The 21,585-nt window shown below is 37.2% G+C and overlaps 1 protein-coding gene across 2 annotated transcripts in view; it reads left to right on the forward strand.

Moving 5' to 3' along the window:
• The first annotated feature begins 7,563 nt into the window (after positions 1 to 7,563).
• LOC105466655 (15-hydroxyprostaglandin dehydrogenase) overlaps positions 7,564 to 21,585 on the forward strand; it is a 31,093-nt gene continuing 17,071 nt past the window's right edge. For both annotated transcript variants that reach the window (XM_011715735.3, XM_011715736.3), the window contains exons 1-4: positions 7,564 to 7,719; positions 8,008 to 8,131; positions 11,594 to 11,700; positions 20,652 to 20,748. In XM_011715735.3, coding sequence (XP_011714037.1) covers positions 7,627 to 7,719; positions 8,008 to 8,131; positions 11,594 to 11,700; positions 20,652 to 20,748 — 421 coding nt within the window. In that variant the 5' untranslated portion in view covers positions 7,564 to 7,626. The remainder of the gene's footprint in view (positions 7,720 to 8,007; positions 8,132 to 11,593; positions 11,701 to 20,651; positions 20,749 to 21,585) is intronic.

Below are 21,585 nucleotides of genomic sequence, written 5' to 3' on the forward strand. Positions count from 1 at the left end.
TGGTTCCATTGCCCCTGACCACAATTCATTCTCCGAGTTAAACCAAGATAATCTTTCAAACACCCAAAACACAGAGGTCTCTCTAGGTTTTAAAGCCATTCAGTGACTTCCCATTGTCTGAGAGTGAAATATGAAGTCCATTTTATGGCTTAAAATGTTCATAGTGGTGTGCCTCCTTCCTTCTTCTCCAGCCTCATCTTCTGCCATTTCCTCATCCCTCATCAGCATCCCATGTTCTAGCCTTTCTTTTAATTGTTCAGATACACAGTATTCTCCCTTTCTCCTGGACGCTAGAATCTTCAGCTCCCTCTGTTTGCACTACCTCTTCTTCCCTTCTCCTAACTTCTGTTCTACCCATAAACATTTTTCAGACTTCAGGAGAAACAGCACTTCCTACAGGAGACTTGCCTCTTCCACCTCACCATGTTAAGCCCCTCTGACATGGGCTGCCATGTATCTGCCTGTGACCAAATTATTGTCTGCACCCCCAACGAGGCTACAAGCTCCATGGAAGTAAGATCATTTGTTTTATTTACTGCATGTACTCATGCCCTAGCACAGGACATATCTGTGGTGGCCAAAAAACATTTGTTGAATAAATTGTACAAAGTATATGAGCACAACATGTTAAGTAGAAGTTACTTTAGAGTAGTCGTTTATGACTGATACCACCCAATATTGGAACACATGTGTAGAAATGCCTCAAAAGTTCTTCTTCCTCAGTCTTCAGGTCCACCTGTAAGTGATGAATTTCTTTTCCTCTTTCTCTGTGTCACAGATTACCACCACGTGACCATTTGGCAACTGAATAACTTTGACCATTAGATTCTTCTCCCATTACTGAACTGAATGGCCTTTCTGTTCTTGCCGTTTGCAGGAATGTGTGATGTTTTGTTAAGTACATATCACAAGACTGGCTCAATCCTTAATGCATCCATCTGTCAGTTTCCCCAATACAGTTTTGTCAATAAACAGAATTCCGTTTCCAGATTGGAAAATCTATGTGTTACAGGCTGAATTGTGTGTCCCCCCACAAATCCTTACATTGAAGCCCTACAGCCTAATACCTGAGAATGTGGCTGTATTTGAAATTAGAGCCCTTAAAGAGGTGACTAAGTTAAAATAAGGCCACGTGGACTGTAATCCAATCTGGCTAGTGACTTCATAAGAAGAGGAAATTCGCACACACACATGAACACATATTCACAGAGAAAAAGCCTTGTGAGGACACAGCAAGAAAGTGACCATCTGAAAGCCAACGAGAGAGACCTGAAGAAACCAAACCTGCCAACACCTTGATCTTGGACTTCCAGCCTCAGGAATTGTGAGAAAATAAATTTCTGTTGTTTAAGTCACCAAGTCTATGGTATTTTGTTATAGCAGCCCTAGGAAACTAATACGCCAAGAAAAGTTAGAAATATCTCACCATATTCTGGAGTCGAAAATCTATCTGTATCATCGTTCTTTCTCCATTTTCAACTGAGCATCTCTTAATCCAGAAATAAATATGAATATTAAGGAAGAAACTTAATAAGAATATTTCATTGATCACCAAATTTGTGCCAGGCATTGTCCTGGGTGCTTCAAGGAATGTCAATTTGTTCCCCTTTTGACAGCTCAGGAAACAGGATCAGGGAGGTTATGTAATCACCCAAAGATCATACAGTTAGCAAAGGGGATGAGACAGCATTTGAATATAGATCTAAGAGAATTCCGTGGAGTAGACAAAGCAAAGGCTTTGGAGCCATGTGACTTGGATGCGTACCCAAGTTTGTTGCTAAATTCTGGTATCAGTCACTTGTCTTGCATGAGGCTCATTTTCTTCATCAATAAAATGAGGATAATACTACTTAATCGTGCAGGGTTAGCAAAAAAACTAAATGAAATAACTTATAAAAGACCAGAAACACAGTAGCTATTTAAAAATAGTCAGCTCCTCTATTGTAGCTTGTGGTAGCAAAGCTAAGACAAGCCCCCAGACCCCATTACTAGCAGTAACCGTCTTACACCAGCAGTGATTTTTTGTTGTTGTTTGTTTGTTTCAACAAAGAAAAAGCTGATTTTTGTATTGATTTATATGTGATTATTTTAAAATTCAGTAAACATGTCTATCAGGTGAGTGACTGGCCTGCCTAATCTGAGCCTGGGCCTGTGAGTGAGTACTTCTTGGAATGTCTGTGCTCACCACTGTGCATGGGATGATGGAAAAATCAATTTAAGACTAGCCTGGCCTAACAGGTCAGAACTGAGCTGACAGACATTAGGTTATGGGAAAATATATATTTGCTCATGAGTGCTGATTTCAGTCTATTTTCAACTTCTATTTCTTAAATAAATCACCATTCAGACAGGGCTAAATGTACTGCTCAGCTACAGTTATCTCAAAATTAAGAGTTTAATTTTCAAAAAAGAAGTAATACTCAGGAGTCAGCCACACCTTGAGTCAAAGTCTCCTCCTTCATTTTCTAGATAAGTGACCTTGACCAGATTCCCCAAACTCCTTAAACGTGTTTTTCTCATCTGTAAAATGACCATAATAATAACTACCTCACAGCTTGGTTGTAAATAATAAATGCAATTATATATGTATACCGCTTAATGATAATAGCATTTATGTAACATTTGCTATGTGCCAGTCACTGGTCTAAGCACTTGACCTCTATCTAACTTAGTACAGTCTTCACAACAACTTTATGAAATAGGTGTTGTTATTATCCTCATTGTACTGATGAGGAAGCTGAGATTCAGAGAAATTAAGTAACTAACTATCCAAAGGTCACAGAGCTAGTAGATGGTAGAGCTGGATTCAAGCCCAAGCAGTCTGATTGCAGAGGCTGTGCGTGTAGACAATAAGAGATGCCTGCTTCTGAGTAAATATTCAACAATCAACACTTCTAATTCTGTTAAAGGAATAATCACCTCTCTTAACTTGGCATCAGTGTGTTGCATTTGTTTTTATTTTAAGAGAACTTTGTTTGAAAAACTAAATCAAATACAGCTCTCTACATGCTAGGAAGCCATGTGTCATTTCAAACATACCCACTCTCCATGCCTTCAGGCCTTTGACATTTGATACTCCCTCCTCTAAGTATCTTTGCCCTCCCACTTTCTTCAACTGTTTTCTTATGCAGCTATCAGATCTCTACCATGGAAACACCAATCACAGGATCATAAGGAGCTTACTGTCTCTGGGTGTCTTCAAAGAGGACTGTGTCTTTTTCTCTGGATCCCTTCCAGCTGATGCAGCACAGCGCCACCCAAAGTACATGCGCAATACACGCTGACCAAAGAAAAGTAGAGATAAATATGAGATATGTGTTCAAGAGAAGATGGAAAATTTTAATAGGATGGTGAGATTTCCCATAGGTTGTGATTATCTTTTTATATAACAGAAATATATTGATAATGGGTTTTTGGAGAAGAATGTTCTCATATTTTACATTAAAATTCCATTTTGAATTTAAAATATCTATGGAACATTATATGTGGTGTATTATAAAACCAGAAAAGGGCTGCTTACCCAGTCAACATCTCCCGAATCTTCTGATTTTTATATGCATTTCTCAGCTTCTATGTTCAGGACATTATTTACTCTCACTTACATTAGCTATGTATTTCTGTCATCACAGTGATTTGTGCTATAAAAAACATAATTCTTAGCAAAAAAAGAAGTTAAATTTGAGATAAACCATCATCCATATAATTTTGTAAAAACATTCTTATTTATAGGCTATACATGTGAGTGTCCCTTATCCAAAATGCTTAGGACTAGAAGTATTTTCAGATTTCAGAATTTTGGGGGGATTTCGTAGTATTTGCATGTACATAATGAGATATCTTGGGGCTGGGACCTAAGTCTAACCACAAAATTTATTTGTTTCATATACATATTATACATATAGCCTGAAAATAATCTTATGTGTTTTAATTTTGTACACGAAACCAACTTTGTATTAAGTACTTACATGTGGAATTTTCCACTTGTCATGTTTCAGATTTTTGGAGCACTTTTTAACAAAATCTTTCATTTAAAAAAGATTATTGCTTAGGAGTGGGGACCAGGGAGGCAGTGTATAATGACACTATCTTTATTTTGTTAGATAAGTGATTTATGTCTATTTGGAGACTTTATGGCAATAAACGATCTAGTAGGTTAGCCAATTTGGTTGGCCCGACTGCTATCTACCAAAAAGATTTAATTTGCTCAGTGTTCTACATGATTTGGTCATCAGGGACATTAGGGAGGATTTTTTCTATTGGGAGATATATTAGGTTAGGCTGTGACAGCAAATAGAAGCAAACATGCAAAGGCCCAACAGATTAGAAGTTTATATCTTGCTTACATCGCAGTCCAGGAAGGCTCAGATTTTGCAGCACTTTGGATTTCAGATTTTTAGATTAGGGATGATAAACCTGTGACTGACACATGGCTTCCTGGCATGTAAAGAAGGGCCACAAGAAAGACACAGGGCATGGGACACCTCAGATGTGATGCCCAGGAGTTTAGATATTTTAAGGATTTTAAACATGAGAATATCTAAACATGATCAGATCAGTTTTAGAAATTTTCCTAGGAGAAATGCAGAAGCTAAATTGGATGTAAGAAATGTGGAGCAATTAAATGAAATAAGCCAGGTACAGAAAAATAAATATTGCATGTTCTCAGTCATATGTGAAAGCTAAAAAAACACAAAACCTTATAGAAGTAGAGAGTAGAATTGTGGCTATCAGATGCTGGGAAGGGTAAGGTGAGGTGTGTATAGGGAGAGGTTGGTTAATGGATATGAAGAAACAGCTAGAGTAGAGGATAAGTTCTAGTGTTTTCTAGAACACATGTAGGGTGAATATGGTTAACAATAGTTTAGTGTATAGGTTCTAAAAGCTAGAAGAGAGGATTTTGAATGCATACAACACAAGCAATCCTGATTTTATCACTATACATTGTATACATGTATTGATATATCACTCTGTACATATATATCACTTTTTATATATAGATCACATAAATATGTACAGTTATTACATATCAACTAAAAAGGGAAAAAATCCTTCCTTACAGAGATCACGGTTTGGTAAACAGTTTAATTCACTGTAATAAAGCATCTCACAATGAAAAAAAAAGCGGGGGGAGGGGAATTTGGAGGCAATGAGAAGCTAACTGCTGAGAAAATATGAATCTGGACAGTGGCAGTGGAAATTGAGAGGAGGGAAAGGGATGAAGGGGTACTAACTTTTCTCTAGACCTCAGTCCTTGCTATCTACTAAAAAAACCTATTCCTCACACTTTTCTCTATCTCACATTTATTATTCATAAATATTTCAGAAGTAATATGTTGGGACTACTATTAATGTAACATTACTTTGTGGCAAGCTCTGTAATAGTTTTTAATATGTTTTACCTATTTTAATTTTCACCATTTTTTTTTAGAAAAGCTTACTTTATAATAAGGAATCTGAGACCCGGAGTTGAAGCAAATTGCCCAAGGTTACACAGCTGGTCAGTAGCAGACACAAGATCCAAACCCAGTTTGTCTGAATCCAATGCTGATGCCCTTGTGCCTCACTCACCCACTGCCACACTTCTTCCTGTTCTTCCACTTGTCACTATCCTTGACTCATTGCACTTTGACCTCAATCAATCTTCTTGTCTTTTCTTAAAAGAAAAACATATTTGCTATCTAATCTTTTCAACTACTATCCAGTCCATTTCTCTTTCCATGTAACCTTGGTCTTTAGTCCATGACAATATCTGTCTTTTCACAGGTCATTTTCTGCTTTAATTCCAGCTGTTCAGTTTTCGCGCCTTCTAACTTTACTCACAATAAATATTGTCTTGAAAAATTCAAAATATTTCTCCATCCTTTATTCCCTGGTGCTCACCTGAGCGCTTTGCATTATTAACTACTTCTTTCTTCTTGAAACTACTTCTCCCACAAAAACTGCAACCCTGTGTTCTCCCAACATGTTCCCATGTTACCCCAGCAGTTCCTTTTCTGTCTTTTTTGCCAGTTCCTTCATCAGAAACTTCTATGTTCTATGTTCTGTGCAGGCCATTAGAGGAGCTGAAGTTTTGTTCGGTTCCTTGTTTTCTTTTTGTCTTCTACTATTATTTCCTTTCAATATGACCCCTCAGTTTACTCTTCATATTACAATTTGAATTATCATCCTTAAACATCTATCTTCCTGTCTTACTTTCTCAACATTTTGTCAAGACCTAATTTCAAATTAATGTTAAAGACATTTGCTTAGCAGCTTACCAACAACACGACAAGACACATTTTACACAATCTCCTCATACACTCCTTCCCTGCCCAGCCAGCCACCTTTCTCAGTGTCTCCCTTGGAAACAGGCAAAAAAGATATAAAAATGATTTATTCTGCTGTTAGTCTCAATCTTTTGCTCAACTCCCATTTCCCCCAAGTATTTAGAATTTTTTTTTCTTTAAGAAAATAAATGCCAGCTGGGCACAGTGGCACATGCCTGTAATCTCAGCACTTTTGGGGACTCCAGGGTAGGAGGATTGCTTGAGCCCTGGAGATTTAGGTTGCAGAGAGCTGAGATTGTGCCACTGCATTCTAGCCAGGGAGACAAAGCAAGATCTTGTCTCAAGATTAAAAAAAGAAAAAAAGAGAAAAAAAAAGGTCAACCAATTACGTTTACAGAATTAAAATTGCAGCCTGCCTCTGACAACATGAGAAAAAGAGAAAAAGGTCAGTGGAATAGCCCTTGCTGAATGCAAGTCCGCATACAGCTAGTCCTGGAGTTCCTGGAGAGCAAGGAACGTCTGTCCCAAACTTGACTCAGAGCTTCCAAAGTTGGCATATTTCAACAAGTAAACATTCCATTGAGCCAACAATTTGCTAGGCTACCAGCGGGTCTGGAGGGCCTGTTGATGATGGCAGTTCTTGTGGGGATATCTCAATATGACACACAATTGACACTGATCAGAAACACAGCGCCAAGGAGACTCTAGTCCTAGCCTTGAAATGTTATGATTCCAGGTTTTCAGGACAGAGCAGAGTTCACTTCTCATCTCCAGTATGTGTAAAAATTTGTCCAAAATGTAACTAAGAAGAAAACAATGGTATTAGTTACTTCTGCTCCCCGTCACCCTCAACCCCAGTGATTATGACATGGGAACTCACACAAAACTTTGAGACAAAAGAGCAACAAGTCTGCTTTATTGTTTGCTTGTTTGGTTCCCGAGTCGGGGCCGGGAAGGAGTGCAGGAGGAGGAATCCAAGCTTGCAAGCCTCTGCTCCGCTCTCCTTCTATCCAGTTGGTCTTTAGAACACTGAAGGAAACTCTTCTTCAGAAATAACCTTTTAACTTTTCTTCTGTCAGCTGTCTGCCAATCACGGAGCCAGAGGCTGAGGGGAGGCTTTGAGCAGGGCTGCGAGTCCCGAAGGCAAAGATCGCGAAGCTTGGCTCTCCGGAGCGCTCAGGGGGCAGGTGACACAGTCGTGGGTTCCCCGGCGGGGGCTGGCTTGACAGTTTCCTCCCCGCCCACTGGCAGGGGAGCGCCCCGCCGGGCTGCACGCGCGCGCGCGCAGGGGGGACATAAAAGCTGCGGCCGCGCGGAGACGCGGAGCTCGCCCACCGCCCGTCCCAGCAGTGGCTGCATCATGCACGTGAACGGCAAAGTGGCGCTGGTGACCGGCGCGGCTCAGGGCATAGGCAGAGCCTTTGCAGAGGCGCTGCTGCTTAAGGGCGCCAAGGTAAGCCCGGCGCCCAGCCGCGGAAATTTCTCTGCTCACACACTCCGAGACTCGCCCCGCCGCCCGAGGTGCACTGGGGGAGACAAGGAGGCCGCGCCCCGCGTGCCCACTCCACTTCCAAAATTTGCTGAAGCTGAGGCTGTGAGCACACCTCAAAAGTGGCTGGGAGGGAACCCGAACCTAATTGCCACATTTCAGGTCCAGAAGGGGAGTCTCTTGTGTGTTTATTGTTTGTCCGTCTGTTTCGTGAGCTGCGCAGGCCCGCGATTCCTCTCCTCTTGTCTATAGGTAGCGCTGGTGGATTGGAATCTTGAAGCAGGTGTACAGTGTAAAGCTGCCCTGGATGAGAAGTTTGAACCTCAGAAGACTTTGTTCATCCAGTGCGATGTGGCTGACCAGCAACAACTGAGAGGTAAGACAGGGGAATCAATCTGTCAACTGGGAACGGAACGTGCTCTGAGCAAGCAACAACCTGAAGGCAGCGGTGCCAGGGGGCCCTGGGTGCAGCCTCCGCTGCCTCCTCCAGAGAAGCTACCTTGAAACTCCAAAAGACAGTTTGGACTGATAGGTTTCCTTCTGACAGCCTAATTGCTGTAAAACCGAAAGAAAGGCAAGACTGCTGGAGAAATCCTTTTAGTGTAGTCATTTGGCAGCACTTAATGTAATCAAAATTCCTCTATGTATTCAAAGACAGTGCTGCTGCAGTAATTATTAAATGACTGAAATTGCAGACAAAACTTGGAAGATTAAAGTAGGCTAAGGCACTCTTGACAAACAACTTCACCCAGAAAGCTGGCCAATGACAGTCAAATGTGGCAGTATGGTTGTTTTAAACATATCGGAATACAAGTTCAAGGACCATCATCACAGAAGTGCTAGATGCTTTTGACCATATGTTTTCTCCGGCTTTTTCCCCAATGAGACAGTACTTTAAAATAATAATAATAGTAATCATAATAAACTATACAATGTTAGAATTGTAGTAGAAACGTCTCTATCAGCCTTTCCTCAATGCTTTCCTGTTTCCGGCTACTCACTTAAAATAGACCAATCTACTTGTGAAGTATCAGGGACAATATTGGCATACACAATAAACAGCTTTGATTATAAAGCTGTTTTTTTTCTTTTTTTTTTTTTTTTTTTTTTTTTTTTGTACATCTACTGGAGAACTTGAGAGTGCCCCAATAAACTTACAGGAAAAAAAAATTCTGGAGAAAAACTGGAAAAGTAAAATATTTGTATTTCACAAAGTTTTATTCAAAGAGACTGAGTAAATTGTTAGGCACTTTTTAATCAAGGGGTCCGAAAACTTTTGCAAATCTTATTCCAGTGCTCCAGTTCTTAAAGGGACATCAAGTGTAAATTTATTTTAAAATTTTAAAATATTCTGTAAGAGAAGGAAAATGAACTGATGTGTTAGAAGGAAGTGGTGTACCCACAGTTAAGAGAAATTTTAAAGGAAATTACATAACTGCAATCTGAAAATGCTAGTAAAGACCTATAACACAGATGACAAGCATGAGCAGAACAGATTTGGAAACACAGTACAAGAGGAACATATTGTGTCAGAGGACAATTATGTTGATAGTACATGATATTTTGGATCAAGGATAGAGCCAGGTCAGATCTTAATATTAATGCTGATGGAATAAGGAACAGTATACACAATCTGAAAGCCATTTCTGTCTCAATTTATATAGTTTCATAAATGACAGTTAACTACTAATTGTACTAATTGTTTTTTTCCCAGTATTTAAAATTAGTATATTGGCTATAAACACATTCCTTAAGGATAAGTGATGGTGGAGGAGGAAAAAAACTCAGACACATAATGAGTGACCCAGGAAGGCATGTTGGTCATGAGAAATCCACATGTTGTCTGGACATCAGCATTTGTTTGCATCTAAAGAAAACATGACATTGATTTGTCCAATTTCAGGATTTAATGTTGCCTACAACTTTTAGAACTATTTAGACAGTATGGAAATTATAAAAATACGAGGTGAAAAGGTTCTTGGAGATAATCTAGACATAACTTATTTTACAAATGAACAAATTGCAGCCAAGAGAGTTTAGATAAATTGCAAAGAGTACCACAGCATATAAATGTCAGCAAGAGCTAGACCGTAGGTTGCTTGAGCCTGAAATTCAATGGGATGTCAGAAAACGAGATGGTATACTATACATTGGGAAGGGCAGAGTATAAGGAATACGGTGGAGAACAGAAAGAGGAAAGAAAATTAAAGCGGCAATTAGATATACATATTTAACACCTTCATTTTCCAAAACGTGAAAGTTGTTTCTGTGGAGTTATGAAGAGTTAGAACATATTCAGAATGGAAGAGAAAAAAAAAAAAATACTGGGGGACCTTTTCCGGACCCAATTTGAGATCTTAAGAAACCGTTTTAAAATTCTATGAAAAAGGCCAAGTGCAGTGGCTCACGCTTGTAATCCCAGGACTTTCAGAGGCAGAGGCGGGGCGGATAACGAGGTCAGGAGATCGAGACCATCCTGGCTAACATGGGGAAACCCCGTCTCTACTAAAAATACTAAAAATTAGCCGGGCGTGGTGGCGGGAGCCCCTAGTCCCAGCTATTTGGGAGGCTGAGACAGGAGAATGGCGGGAACCCGGGAGGCGGAGCTTGCAGTGAGCGGAGATCACACCACTGCACTCCAGCCTGGGAGACAGAGCGAGACTCTGACTCAAAAAAAAAAAAAAAAAAAAAAAAAATCCATGAAAAAGTAAACACTTTGTATTGTATTTTGTTGTTCTTCCATTCCCGTGCAGTGCGTGTAAAAGGTGCATATTAGGAAATCTTGAAAATGTTTTTAGTAAACAACTAGCATAGTAATTTATCCGTATGGGAACTGATTAATCCATGTCTTCCCCAATATGTCTGGTGGTTGGTAATGATTATATGAATTTATTTCAATCAAAATTAAGCTTATGCTGACCTACTGTTTTTAAGGACTTCATATGTTGGCCTGGAGACCTGAGAATATATTTCTGTCATATAGAAAAATAACCACAATTTTTATCCATAGTGTAAAATAATATAAGTAGAATGAATGATCAAAGGCTCAGGGAAACAGTTTAAATCAATTAGAACTATGTCAAAGGCTGCTTTGAGAAACAATAGACATGTGATTGGACAGTGTAATGAAAGACACTCAGGCCTCAGAATCCGTGCCAACTTTATCCTGTTTGAACATAGTTTTATACAAACTAGTAATCTGAAGTAGTAATAGTAGTGAGAAAGAAGAAAAGAAGGAAATAGTAAACATCGAAGTTTCAGTAATCAAATAAAATCAACTGAATGAAAAGTAGACTTTAGCTAAGATATAAAAACTCCCCCAAACATGCATAATAGATCTGAATATACAAGAATACTTGTATTAACATAACACTTTATGAATTTAGTGTGGCTTATAGAAAATGATGTTACCATAGTCTAAGCTGCAGAACTTCAGTAACTTCTCAGGGACTAAGAGATGTTGCTTGCCCTAACTGACTTCAACGAGTTCTTAGCTTAGGATTTTAGCTCAGCTCTCTAAAATTTACCCCATTAAGTTACTGCTTATAGAACTTCAATGTGCATACAAATCATATATGAATATGTTAAAGTTAAGATTCTTATTCAGTTGGTCTGTGGTGTCTGCAAATTTCTGCATTCTTACCAAGCTGCCAGATTGATGCTTCTAGTCCACAAACCACACGCTGAGAAGCAAGGAATTAATTACAGTCAGCCCATGAGTTTAATAATTTTCAGTATGAGGGTAACTAAACTGAAATCCCTCTCATGGCATAGGACATGATTTAAATGTATACATGGAAAATAAGAATGTATCAATAATGTCTTGTTTTATAATTAGACACTTTTAGAAAAGTTGTAGACCACTTTGGAAGATTGGACATTTTGGTCAATAATGCTGGAGTGAATAATGAGAAAAACTGGGAAAAAACTCTGCAAATCAATTTGGTGAGTTATCTTAGCTATGTTTCTTGTCTATAATTATTTAATAACTTGATGTTTATAAAGAAAAAAAGGTTCTTGGAGTCATGGAAACAAAACAATGACCTACAATATAGAAAAAGGGAAGTTACAGAAAGCTAGATAAAAGCATTTTCTTTGATAAAAAGGAAGACATTTAATGATGAAAGTAAGTCTGTCTTAAAATATTAGAAAGAAGCACGAATAAAATATAATTGATTGCTTAACTCAGGGGTTGGCGGACTATGACCCACAGATCAAAATAGCCTGCCAGCTCTTTTGGTATGACCTGCAAGCTAAAAATACCTTTCTACATTTCTAAATGGTTGAGAAATTCAAGAGAAGAATCATATGATTATATGAAATTCAACTTTCAGTGTCTATAAAGTTTTATTGCAACACAGCCACAGTCATTCATTTAAGTATTGTCATTGGCTATTTTCATGATATAGGGGCAAAGTTTAATATTTGTAACACATCCTGTGGCATTCAATGACTAAAATATGTACAATCTGGCACTTTACAGAAAAAGCTGGTCAACCACTGACTTATTTATTTAAAAGTAATCTTAATTAAATGCCAGAATGTAACAGAAAACAAAATTAAAGTGACAATTGAACTTTGTAATTAGTAGGACTTTTTATCCTGAAAGTTCATGGGGGGTGTGTGTGTGTGTATGATTTACACAATGTTTAATAATTATTTAGCTCTTAAAAATGGTAGAATTAAGAAATACAATTTTCTCTTTTATCCATTGAGTCATGAGTTTGTGGGTTATCTCATTCTATAAATGCCCTTGACATAAGATATTGGAGTTTAGTAAAAATCAAACGTTGACTAAAACAAAATGTCAAATAGGCTGTGCCTGGGGTCACCCTGCCCTTGCTGAGGTCATTCTCACCAATCTAACAAGCAGGTAATTGTAGAGTACAATTTGGCCACTGTATGTGTATAAAGGTACAGGGAGTGGCCTCCTACTTCATGATATCCTCCTAGTAAATTATAAACTCCATAAAAACAAGAACTGGGTTGTGTTTTTCTTTGTTTCTCCTTCAGTAATCAACGCAATATCTTGAAGATAGTGTTTAGTCAATACATTTTTTACTTAAATTGAAATGCCCATGAGTAATTACCTAACTGCTATAATAACTTGATAGAGGCAATGAGGATGACACTACACCACAAAAGAGCTAAATCTGTAAGTCCTACCTTGAGAAGAGTACAGAATTGCTCCCGAAACTTGACAGATACCTAAAATACATTTTTCTTTTAATTTTTTAAATTTTTAAATTATTTTTGTTGGTTATCCTTTTTCAACTTTTATTTTAGGTTCAGGGTATACATGTGCAGATTTGTTACCCAAGTAAATTGTGTGTCACTGGCATTCGGTGTACAGATAATTTCATCACCTACATAGTGGTCATAGCAACCCACAGATAGTTTTCCCACTTTCACCCTTCTCCCACCCTACATCCTCAAGTAGACCTTGGTGACTGTTGTTCCCACCTTTGTATCCATATGTACTTAATGTTTTGTTCCTATTTGTAAGTGAGAACATGAGGTATTTGATTTTCTGTTCTTGCATTAATTTGCTTAGGGTAATGACCTCTAGCCGCATCCATGTTGTTACAACCAACATGACTTCCTTTTTTATGGGTGCGTAGTGTTTCATGTTGCATATGTACCCATTTTCTTTATCCAGTCCACCATTGATGCGCATCTAGGTTGATTCTGTCTTTGCTATTGTGAACAGTGTTGTGATGACCATATGAGTGCTGTGTCTTTTTTGGTAGAATGATTTATGTTCCTTTGGGTGTATACCCAATAATGGGGTTGCTGGGTCGAATGGTAGTTCTGTTTTAAGTTCTTTGAGAAGAGCTCCAAAATGCTTTCCATGGTGTCTTTTACTTTCCTACCAACAGCATACAAGTGTTCTCTTTTCTCTGCAACCTCGCCAAGCCAGCATCCATTATTTACTTTTTTTTTTTACTTTTTAATGATAGCCGTTCTGACTGCTGTGAAATTGTATTTCATTGTGGTTCTGATTTGCATTTCTCTGATGATTAGTGATACTGAGCACATTTTTTACGTTTGTTGGCCATGTGTCTGTCCTCTTCTGAGAAGCAGTCACAAAAGTCTGTTTATGTCCTTTGCCCTTTTTTTTAATGGGGTTGTTTTGGTTTTGCTTGATTTCTTAAAGTTCCTTACATATTCTGTATATTAGAACTTTGTCACATTCATAGTTTGCAAATATTTTCTCCAGTTCTGTAGGTTATCTGTTTACTGCTTTGATAGTTTCTTTTGCTGTGCAGAAGCTCTTTAGTTTAATTAGGTCCTATCTCTCTATTTTTGGTTTTATTGCAATTGCTTTTGGAGACTTCATCATGAGATCTTTGCCATGGCATGTGTTCAGAATGGGGTGTTTTGTGTTTTCTTCTAGGATTTGTATAGTTTTAGGTTTTATATATAAGTCTTTAATTCATCTTCAGTTGATTTTTAAAATGGTGTAAGGAAGGGGTCCAGTTTCAGTCTTCTGCATATGGATACTTGGTTATTCTAGCACCATTTATTGAATAGTGCATTCTTTCCCCATGCTCGTTTTTGTTGATTTTGTGAAAGATCAGATGATTGTAGGCGTACAGCTTTATTTCTGGCTTCTCCATTCTGTTCCATTGGTCTATATATCTGTTTTTGCACCAGTACCATGTTGTTTTGGTTACTGTAGGCTTGTATAGTTTGAAGTCGAGTAGTGTGACGCCTCTAGCTTTGTTCATTTTACTTAGAATTGCTTTGACTATTGTGACTCTTTGGATTCCATATGAATTTGAAAATAGTTTTTTTTTTTTAATTCTGTGGAAATGATGATGGTAGTTTGGTGGGAATAGCGTTGAATCTGTAAATTGCTTTGGGCAGTATGGCCATTTTAACAATATCGATTCTTCCTATCCATGAACATGGAATGTTTTTTCATTTAATAATGACTCTGATTCCTTTCAGTAGTGTTTTACAATTCTCATTGTAGAGATCTTTCACCTCATTGGTCAGCTGTATTCGTAGGTATTTTACTCTTTTTGTGGTTGTTGTAAATGGGATTGCATTCTTGATTTGCCTCTTAGCTTGGATATTATTGGTGTTTGGAAACATTACTGATTTTTGTACATTGGTTTTGTATCCTGAAATGTAACTTAAATTGTTTTTCAGTTCTAGGAACCTTTGGGCAGAGAGTATGCTGTTTTCTATGTATAGAATCATATTGTTTGCAAACAAAGATAGCTTGACTTCCTCTCTTCCTGTTTAGATGCCCTTATTTCTTTCTCTTGGCAGGTTGCTCTGGCTTGGATTTCCAGTACTATGTTGAATGTGAGTGGTGAGACTTGGCATCCTTGTCTTGTTTCAGCTCTCAAGGGGAATGCTTCCAGCTTTTTCCCACTCAGTATGATGTTCGCTTTATGTTACTTCGATGCCTATGTTGTCGAGAATTTTTTAACATGAAAGGATGTTGAATTTTACCTGAAATCTTTTAATTAAGAAAGAAGATTCTATTTTACAGTATGAGTACCTTCTTTGCAGTTCTTTTAAAACTTTTTCTCCAGTGTACCTGGTTCATTATATGTGAAAATAACTTGAAACTGTCAAGTTTCCCTCAAAATCTTTTTGGGATTCTAATTGCAAATATACATACATGTGTTTGGAGAGAACTGATAGCTGATTTTCCTGAGTTGAGACAGTTCTGTGACCTTCTTCTGCTTTAGGGTAGAAATGTATTGAAATGAGATATTCTGACTGTGAATCATACTTACATCTCTTGGCTAAATCTTACATTATTATGGTATATGAATGTTTAATATACCATTGAATTTTTTAAATTCCTAATTTAGTATTTGTGCTTCTGTACTTAGAAATTGTATTATTCTTAATTTTCTTTTCTTACAATGTTCTTATTTGGTTTGGGTGTCATCTGTATCTTGGCTTCCTTTTATGTCCTTGATCTGTTTATTTCTCAACAGAGGCATTCTTATCTCAAATGGCAAATGTCAGTTTGCCTACCTCTTTTAGTAATTCTATAAGTTTAGACTCTATATATTATAAATATATAATATTCAGAGGATAAGTTGCTAATTGTTACAATTTATTGATTTTTAAATTTGTTTTTTTAAAGTTAAACTTCTGATTTATACTTTAATGTTTACTGTTTTCTTTTGTTTTTATTCTTTTACTGTTTGTTACCTAAATGCATTATATAGCTTTAATTTTCTTAGGCTGGTTAAAAAAAAAAAAAACTATGCATTTTATATTTACTCTTCGGAGGTTACCCCTGACTTATTAAGAATTGTATTTCATTACATCTTTTAGTAGCCTGATAAAACAAACATTTTGAAAATATAGCTAATTGGGAACTGCAGGGATTTTTAAGAATATAGACTCATGCCACTTTCCAAAACTACATTAAATGATGAGATTTTCTTTGAACCAGGCTATCCCAGGGAAAAAGCACAACCTGCACAACACGTTTATCTCTTTAACATTACTACTGATATTTGTAATAGCTTCATCAGTAATATCTACAGATATTTTTACGGATAAAATTAATAGAGTATATAGTTCCTATATTCGGTGACTTCCTCATGGACCCTTGCTGTGTCTTTTCTCTGAGAAAGCAGCTGTCAGAAACAGTGTGCAATGATTACAGTTAACATAAAGAAACATGGAAATATTGAGGCAATTATTACAAAGTTACAGAATTCCACTGATGTCTTCATCCAGCTGAGAGGGCATGTTTGCTTTAACGTAGCCTGTGTGAATACCTGCTCTGAGCTGGAAAGTGCCAATATCATGGGCAAATTGGAAGTTCTGGAAGACCAGGGGAATTTTATTGTGATCCTTTAGTTAAAACTAACAGTCCTAGTTCCTTCTCCATTGAAATTTATCCAGCCTTTATTTTTCTTCGGACTCTGCTGACGTAGGCCACTTTTTAGCTTAACATCAGGAACTGATGACATAACTTTACATGGAGAAAACATCATGTAAACTTTGTTACCAATGTATTACTTAAAAATATGTTACTTCCTCTCCTACCTAAACCCATTGCAAGAGTAGAATTGGACCAATCATTCTACTTCCAACTTGATTATCTCTGTTATCATAATGCAAATATTTGTGTGTAGTTTATATAACCCTCTTTTGAAACTCTGCTCTGGATTTAATTTGCCTCCTTGGGTCTTCTACAATTCCATGTTTGTTCTTTGGCATGTTTTTCTGTATTACTGCCCCTGTCCGTGAGTAACCTCTTAAAGGACCTTACCATATATCTCTCCCTCTTCTGAAATACTGTACAACATATTTACACCATTCTCATAGGGCTTACTAGTTTTTTAATTTTATTAGAATTATTTTAATATATACATAATTCATGCTATTCATGCTAGTAAACCACAGGTTCTTTCAAGGCAGAAAACTATTGTTTTGTGTCCTTATAGATGTTAGTTAATAGTTACTGGGTCAACTGCCATTACCTGTATATGATATTTTGCATACATGAGAGTATTCACTTTTATGTTTCACTACATTGCCTTCCAAATAGATTAGTTCTTCCAAACAGTATCATCTGTCCTTCCACTTTTACTCCTTATCAAATTTACTCCTTATTTTTCACTTTGCTGATCTCATCCTTCTTCCTACTAAACCTTTTCCCAGTCTTTTGTTTGCATTAGGCTATTTTATACTTCCTCCTTAGTCTGAAGACAATAACAGCAGCATTATTTATAGCTGTTCAGAACACAGAAGAAATGTTCAGGAGGCCGGGCGCGGTGGCTCACGCCTGTAATCCCAGCACTTTCGGAGGCTTAGGTGGGTGGATCACGAGGTCAGGAGATCAAGACCATCCTGGCTAACATGGTGAAACCCAGTCTCTACTAAAAATACTAAAAATTAGCCGGGCGTAGTGGCGGGCACCTGTAGTCCCAGCTACTCGAGAGGCTGAGGCAGGAGAATGGCGTGAACCCTGGAGGCAGAGCTTGCAGTGAGCCGAGATGGCGACACTGCACTCCAGCCTGGGCAACAGTGCGAGACTCCATATCGTAAAACAAAATAAAATTTAAAAAAAAAAGGAAATGTTCAGGAAAGAATGAGTCTTTGCAAAACTATAAACAGTCATGCTGGCAATTGGGCAGAGGGAAACTTAACTTTGAATATTGGAATGGTAATTCTGTCATGTAGTCTTGTAACTTTCTGAAGTTTCAATAAACTTAAATATGTTCATCCCCACTGATGTGGAACTTATAGTCTAATTTTGGCATTTAACTAATATACATTGAATTCCTTAACCCGTTTATGCCAGAAGTTGCAATATTTTGAATTTTTGCATGAGTTAAAAATTAGACCTTGGCGATGAACTTGAGCAGTAGGATATAAAGAACTCTCACATGCTTAGTATTCCAATAATGGAACACTAGGCAAAAGTGGGTCAATATGTTCAAATAAGATTTAAACAAAATAGATGAATATTGATAGTCATTTTTTTTTTCTGAAATGCACTTATTGACTAAAGATTTGCACTGGGAAATATATTTCTTTGGGATTAGTCAAAATTAGAATCCAGTCCTGAATCTATAACTTATAAACTTTAATTTAATTTCTCTCATATTGAACTTCCCATGGAGGAATGTAAACTCCCTATCTCTAAGGACTATTACACTTAAATAAACCACAGTTTATGTGAACATCTAGCACAGTGCCACTGCATAGAATTCATTCAATAAATTACACTTCCCTTCCAGAGCATCAAAATCTACATTTTCTGGCCAGGCACAGTGGCTCATGCCTGTAATCCCAGCACTTCAGGAGGCTGAGGTGGGCCAGGAGTTCGAGACCAGCCTGGCCAACATGGTGAAGCATATATAATATACAGACACACACACACACACGCATGCATATACAGTCTAGAATAAGGAATACATTGTTATAATAAAGGAGGAAAAGTGAAAAATATCATTTCTACATAGCCAAAGCATTAGACCCTGTCTTGTAGATTCATCCTTTGAACTCTTTCATTTGAATCATTGCCCAGTTCTTAACCTGATAATGGATGAGAAAAATAATCCCTTGCCTTCCTCCACCAAAGATCTAAAGATAAATATTGCTTTTTAAAAATAAATCTTAAATATTCCCCAATTTTCTGTCTGGCTTCATCTTGTTCATGTTGAAAACACAACAGTGGGGTGTCATCAAAGCTGTAATACCTGAAAATAAAAGCATAGTGCCAATACGCATGAACAGAAGTTCTGTTCAGACATGCTGGAAACTTCTGCAGAAACTAACAGAATCTAACTGGCTTCAGTAACTTCAGCCATCTACATCTTTTTCTTCTTATATAAACAATTAATGTTTTGGTTTTCCTTTCTAAAGAAAATCATGTGGAGATTTTATTCATTCTCCCTAAGCCTACTTAATATCAAACTGGCACATGACTTAAGTGAATAGAATCTCCAATTTCCTTTCTTGTTCTAGAGCTACTATTAGGTAGGAGAAGTATATCTGAATCCTTGTAAAAAAACACTTCAAAGGAAATTTGTAAGAAAAAAGAAGGTAAACACCTGTGTAACCTCAGTTTCAGACTTGTTACCTATTGTATCGTTTTCTTTGCAGTATTGTAAAGCATGAAAAAAATAGGAATTAAGATGTCAAAATAGAATTTTCCTTTTTTAAAAGTCTGAGCTGGAAGGGATAGGACTTCATAAATCCAAAAGGAAAACTAAGGTCTGAAATATCAATTTGATCTCACAGGTTGTTTTTTTTTTTTTTTCCTATTTTTTTTTTTTTTGGTAGTGATTAAAATAAAACAGGAAAAGTGCCTACACTTGGATATAAGTGGCAAAACAGTAAACTATCAAAAGGATAGCTGTAAGCAGTGATTAACAAAATTTAGTGACAGACACTACTAAAGACCAGATGTCCTGCTAACTAAAAATCACCACTTAAACTGGATAAAACATTTATGTGATTTCACACAACACGGAGTTCAGGAATGCTTGATCTTACAGGTCAATGATATCATCAGGGTCCAGAGTCCTGTCAGCCCTCCCACTGACCATTCTTATGTCGGTTTCATCTTTAGGATACTAGGAAATACGGGTTGTCCGTTTAAGTTATGACATTCATATAGAGCAGGCAATGTAACCGTTTCTTCTGTTTTTTTTAAGAGCAACAAAAAATTTCTCAGTAGCATCCATCCTGTTCCCCCATCTGTAGCTGATTGCCTTCCAGGTCTCACTGACCAAAACTGGGTTATTTGCTGGTTCTGAAACCAGCCACTGTCAAGGAGAATGGGATTTCCATGACTGAATTAAATTAATTAATCAGTGTCTACATTACATTTGGGCAGACCACCTTCCTCTGTATTGTGTGGAGAGGAGGTAGATACAGGAGCAAAATAGAATTTTTATTAGAAAGAAAAAGAGAGAAAATTAAATCTCTAGGAAATCAAGGGTAAGCACTATTCTATATTCCAAGATCCAAGAGAATTAAACAGAGTAGATAAGTGTGGAATACTGAGACATGAGAACCATATGCAGAGAAGAAGGGTAAATAAATTTTATGTCCAACATTTAGAAAACAAAAAGAATATATGGAATTATTGAAGATGTTGAGAATTGAGTGAAAGTAACAGACATTTTTGGAATACAACCTGTAGCGTAAAATCTCATATTAGGCAACTAAGTGAAGTTTTGGAGATATATGACAAGCTCCACAATGATTAGGCAAACAAAAAGAATCCAGGTTTAATGACTAACTTTAAAAACAAAGCTCTTTTAAAACCTTTCATTGATAATATTTGCAGAAATCTCCCTAGGTATCTGGAATAGCTATAAAAACTTTGGTGTGTGAAAATATGGTGAAGGATAATGACTATGTTCCTTTTCTCACTTATGCCCCTGGATTAGGTTTCTGTTATCAGTGGAACCTATCTTGGTTTGGATTACATGAGTAAGCAAAATGGAGGTGAAGGCGGCATCATTATCAATATGTCATCTTTGGCAGGTAAGGGCAATTATTACATTAAGTGTAACATTTTCTTATTGGTAATTTGGACCACTGAAACAAATCTTCACAGCATATTTATTATCAACTCAAGTTTGAAATTAAAAATCTGATTTTTTTGTAGTTCCGTGGAATTTTCTATTGCAAAATATCAAAAGTTTGAAAAATAGGTTTATGTCTCTTAAGTTAACTTGTGGCTTTTCTAGTTATCTTACTGCAGTAATATTTGAAAACAAAATTATGATTTTTTTTAGAGCTACTGTTTTTCGTAGGTTGTTGTGAGACTCCTAAGCAATAATGCATGTGAAAGCACCTTTGGCAAAGTAAAAAGCATGAAAGTGAAGCTACCATGTCTCTGCTCCCATGTGATTTTAGTAAGAGCGCGTAACTTTAAAATATGGCATATATCATAGTTAAGATATGTTAAACTAATAAATAAAGCCAAATATATGTGCGTGTGTATATATAATGTTAAGATATGTTAAACTAATAAATAAAGCCAAACTTACATATAGTATAAGCATATTCCTTACCCGTACATCAGTCCAAGGCACGATCCTTGTTGCGGGTTACCTCTTCTGTATGCAGACATTTGAAAACCTGACTGGCAGAAGTTCTGCCGTCTTCAGCAGGGAGCTCCTACCCTAGAACTGCTGGATTCCTTTTTGTCGAGCAGAAAGAGAAAAAGAACACGGAGCGGGCATGGCTACTCTTTTAAAAACCCCAGCCCAATAACGGCAGACCTTCTGCTCACATTTCAATATAGAACTTGAGCTCATGTTTCACCTAACTAAATGCAGTCTTAGTCTGGGAAATGCAGTCTAGCTGTGTGCCTAA

The sequence above is a fragment of the Macaca nemestrina genome, chromosome 3 (genome assembly GCF_043159975.1).
Source record: "Macaca nemestrina isolate mMacNem1 chromosome 3, mMacNem.hap1, whole genome shotgun sequence".
NCBI classification, from domain to species: domain Eukaryota; kingdom Metazoa; phylum Chordata; class Mammalia; order Primates; family Cercopithecidae; genus Macaca; species Macaca nemestrina.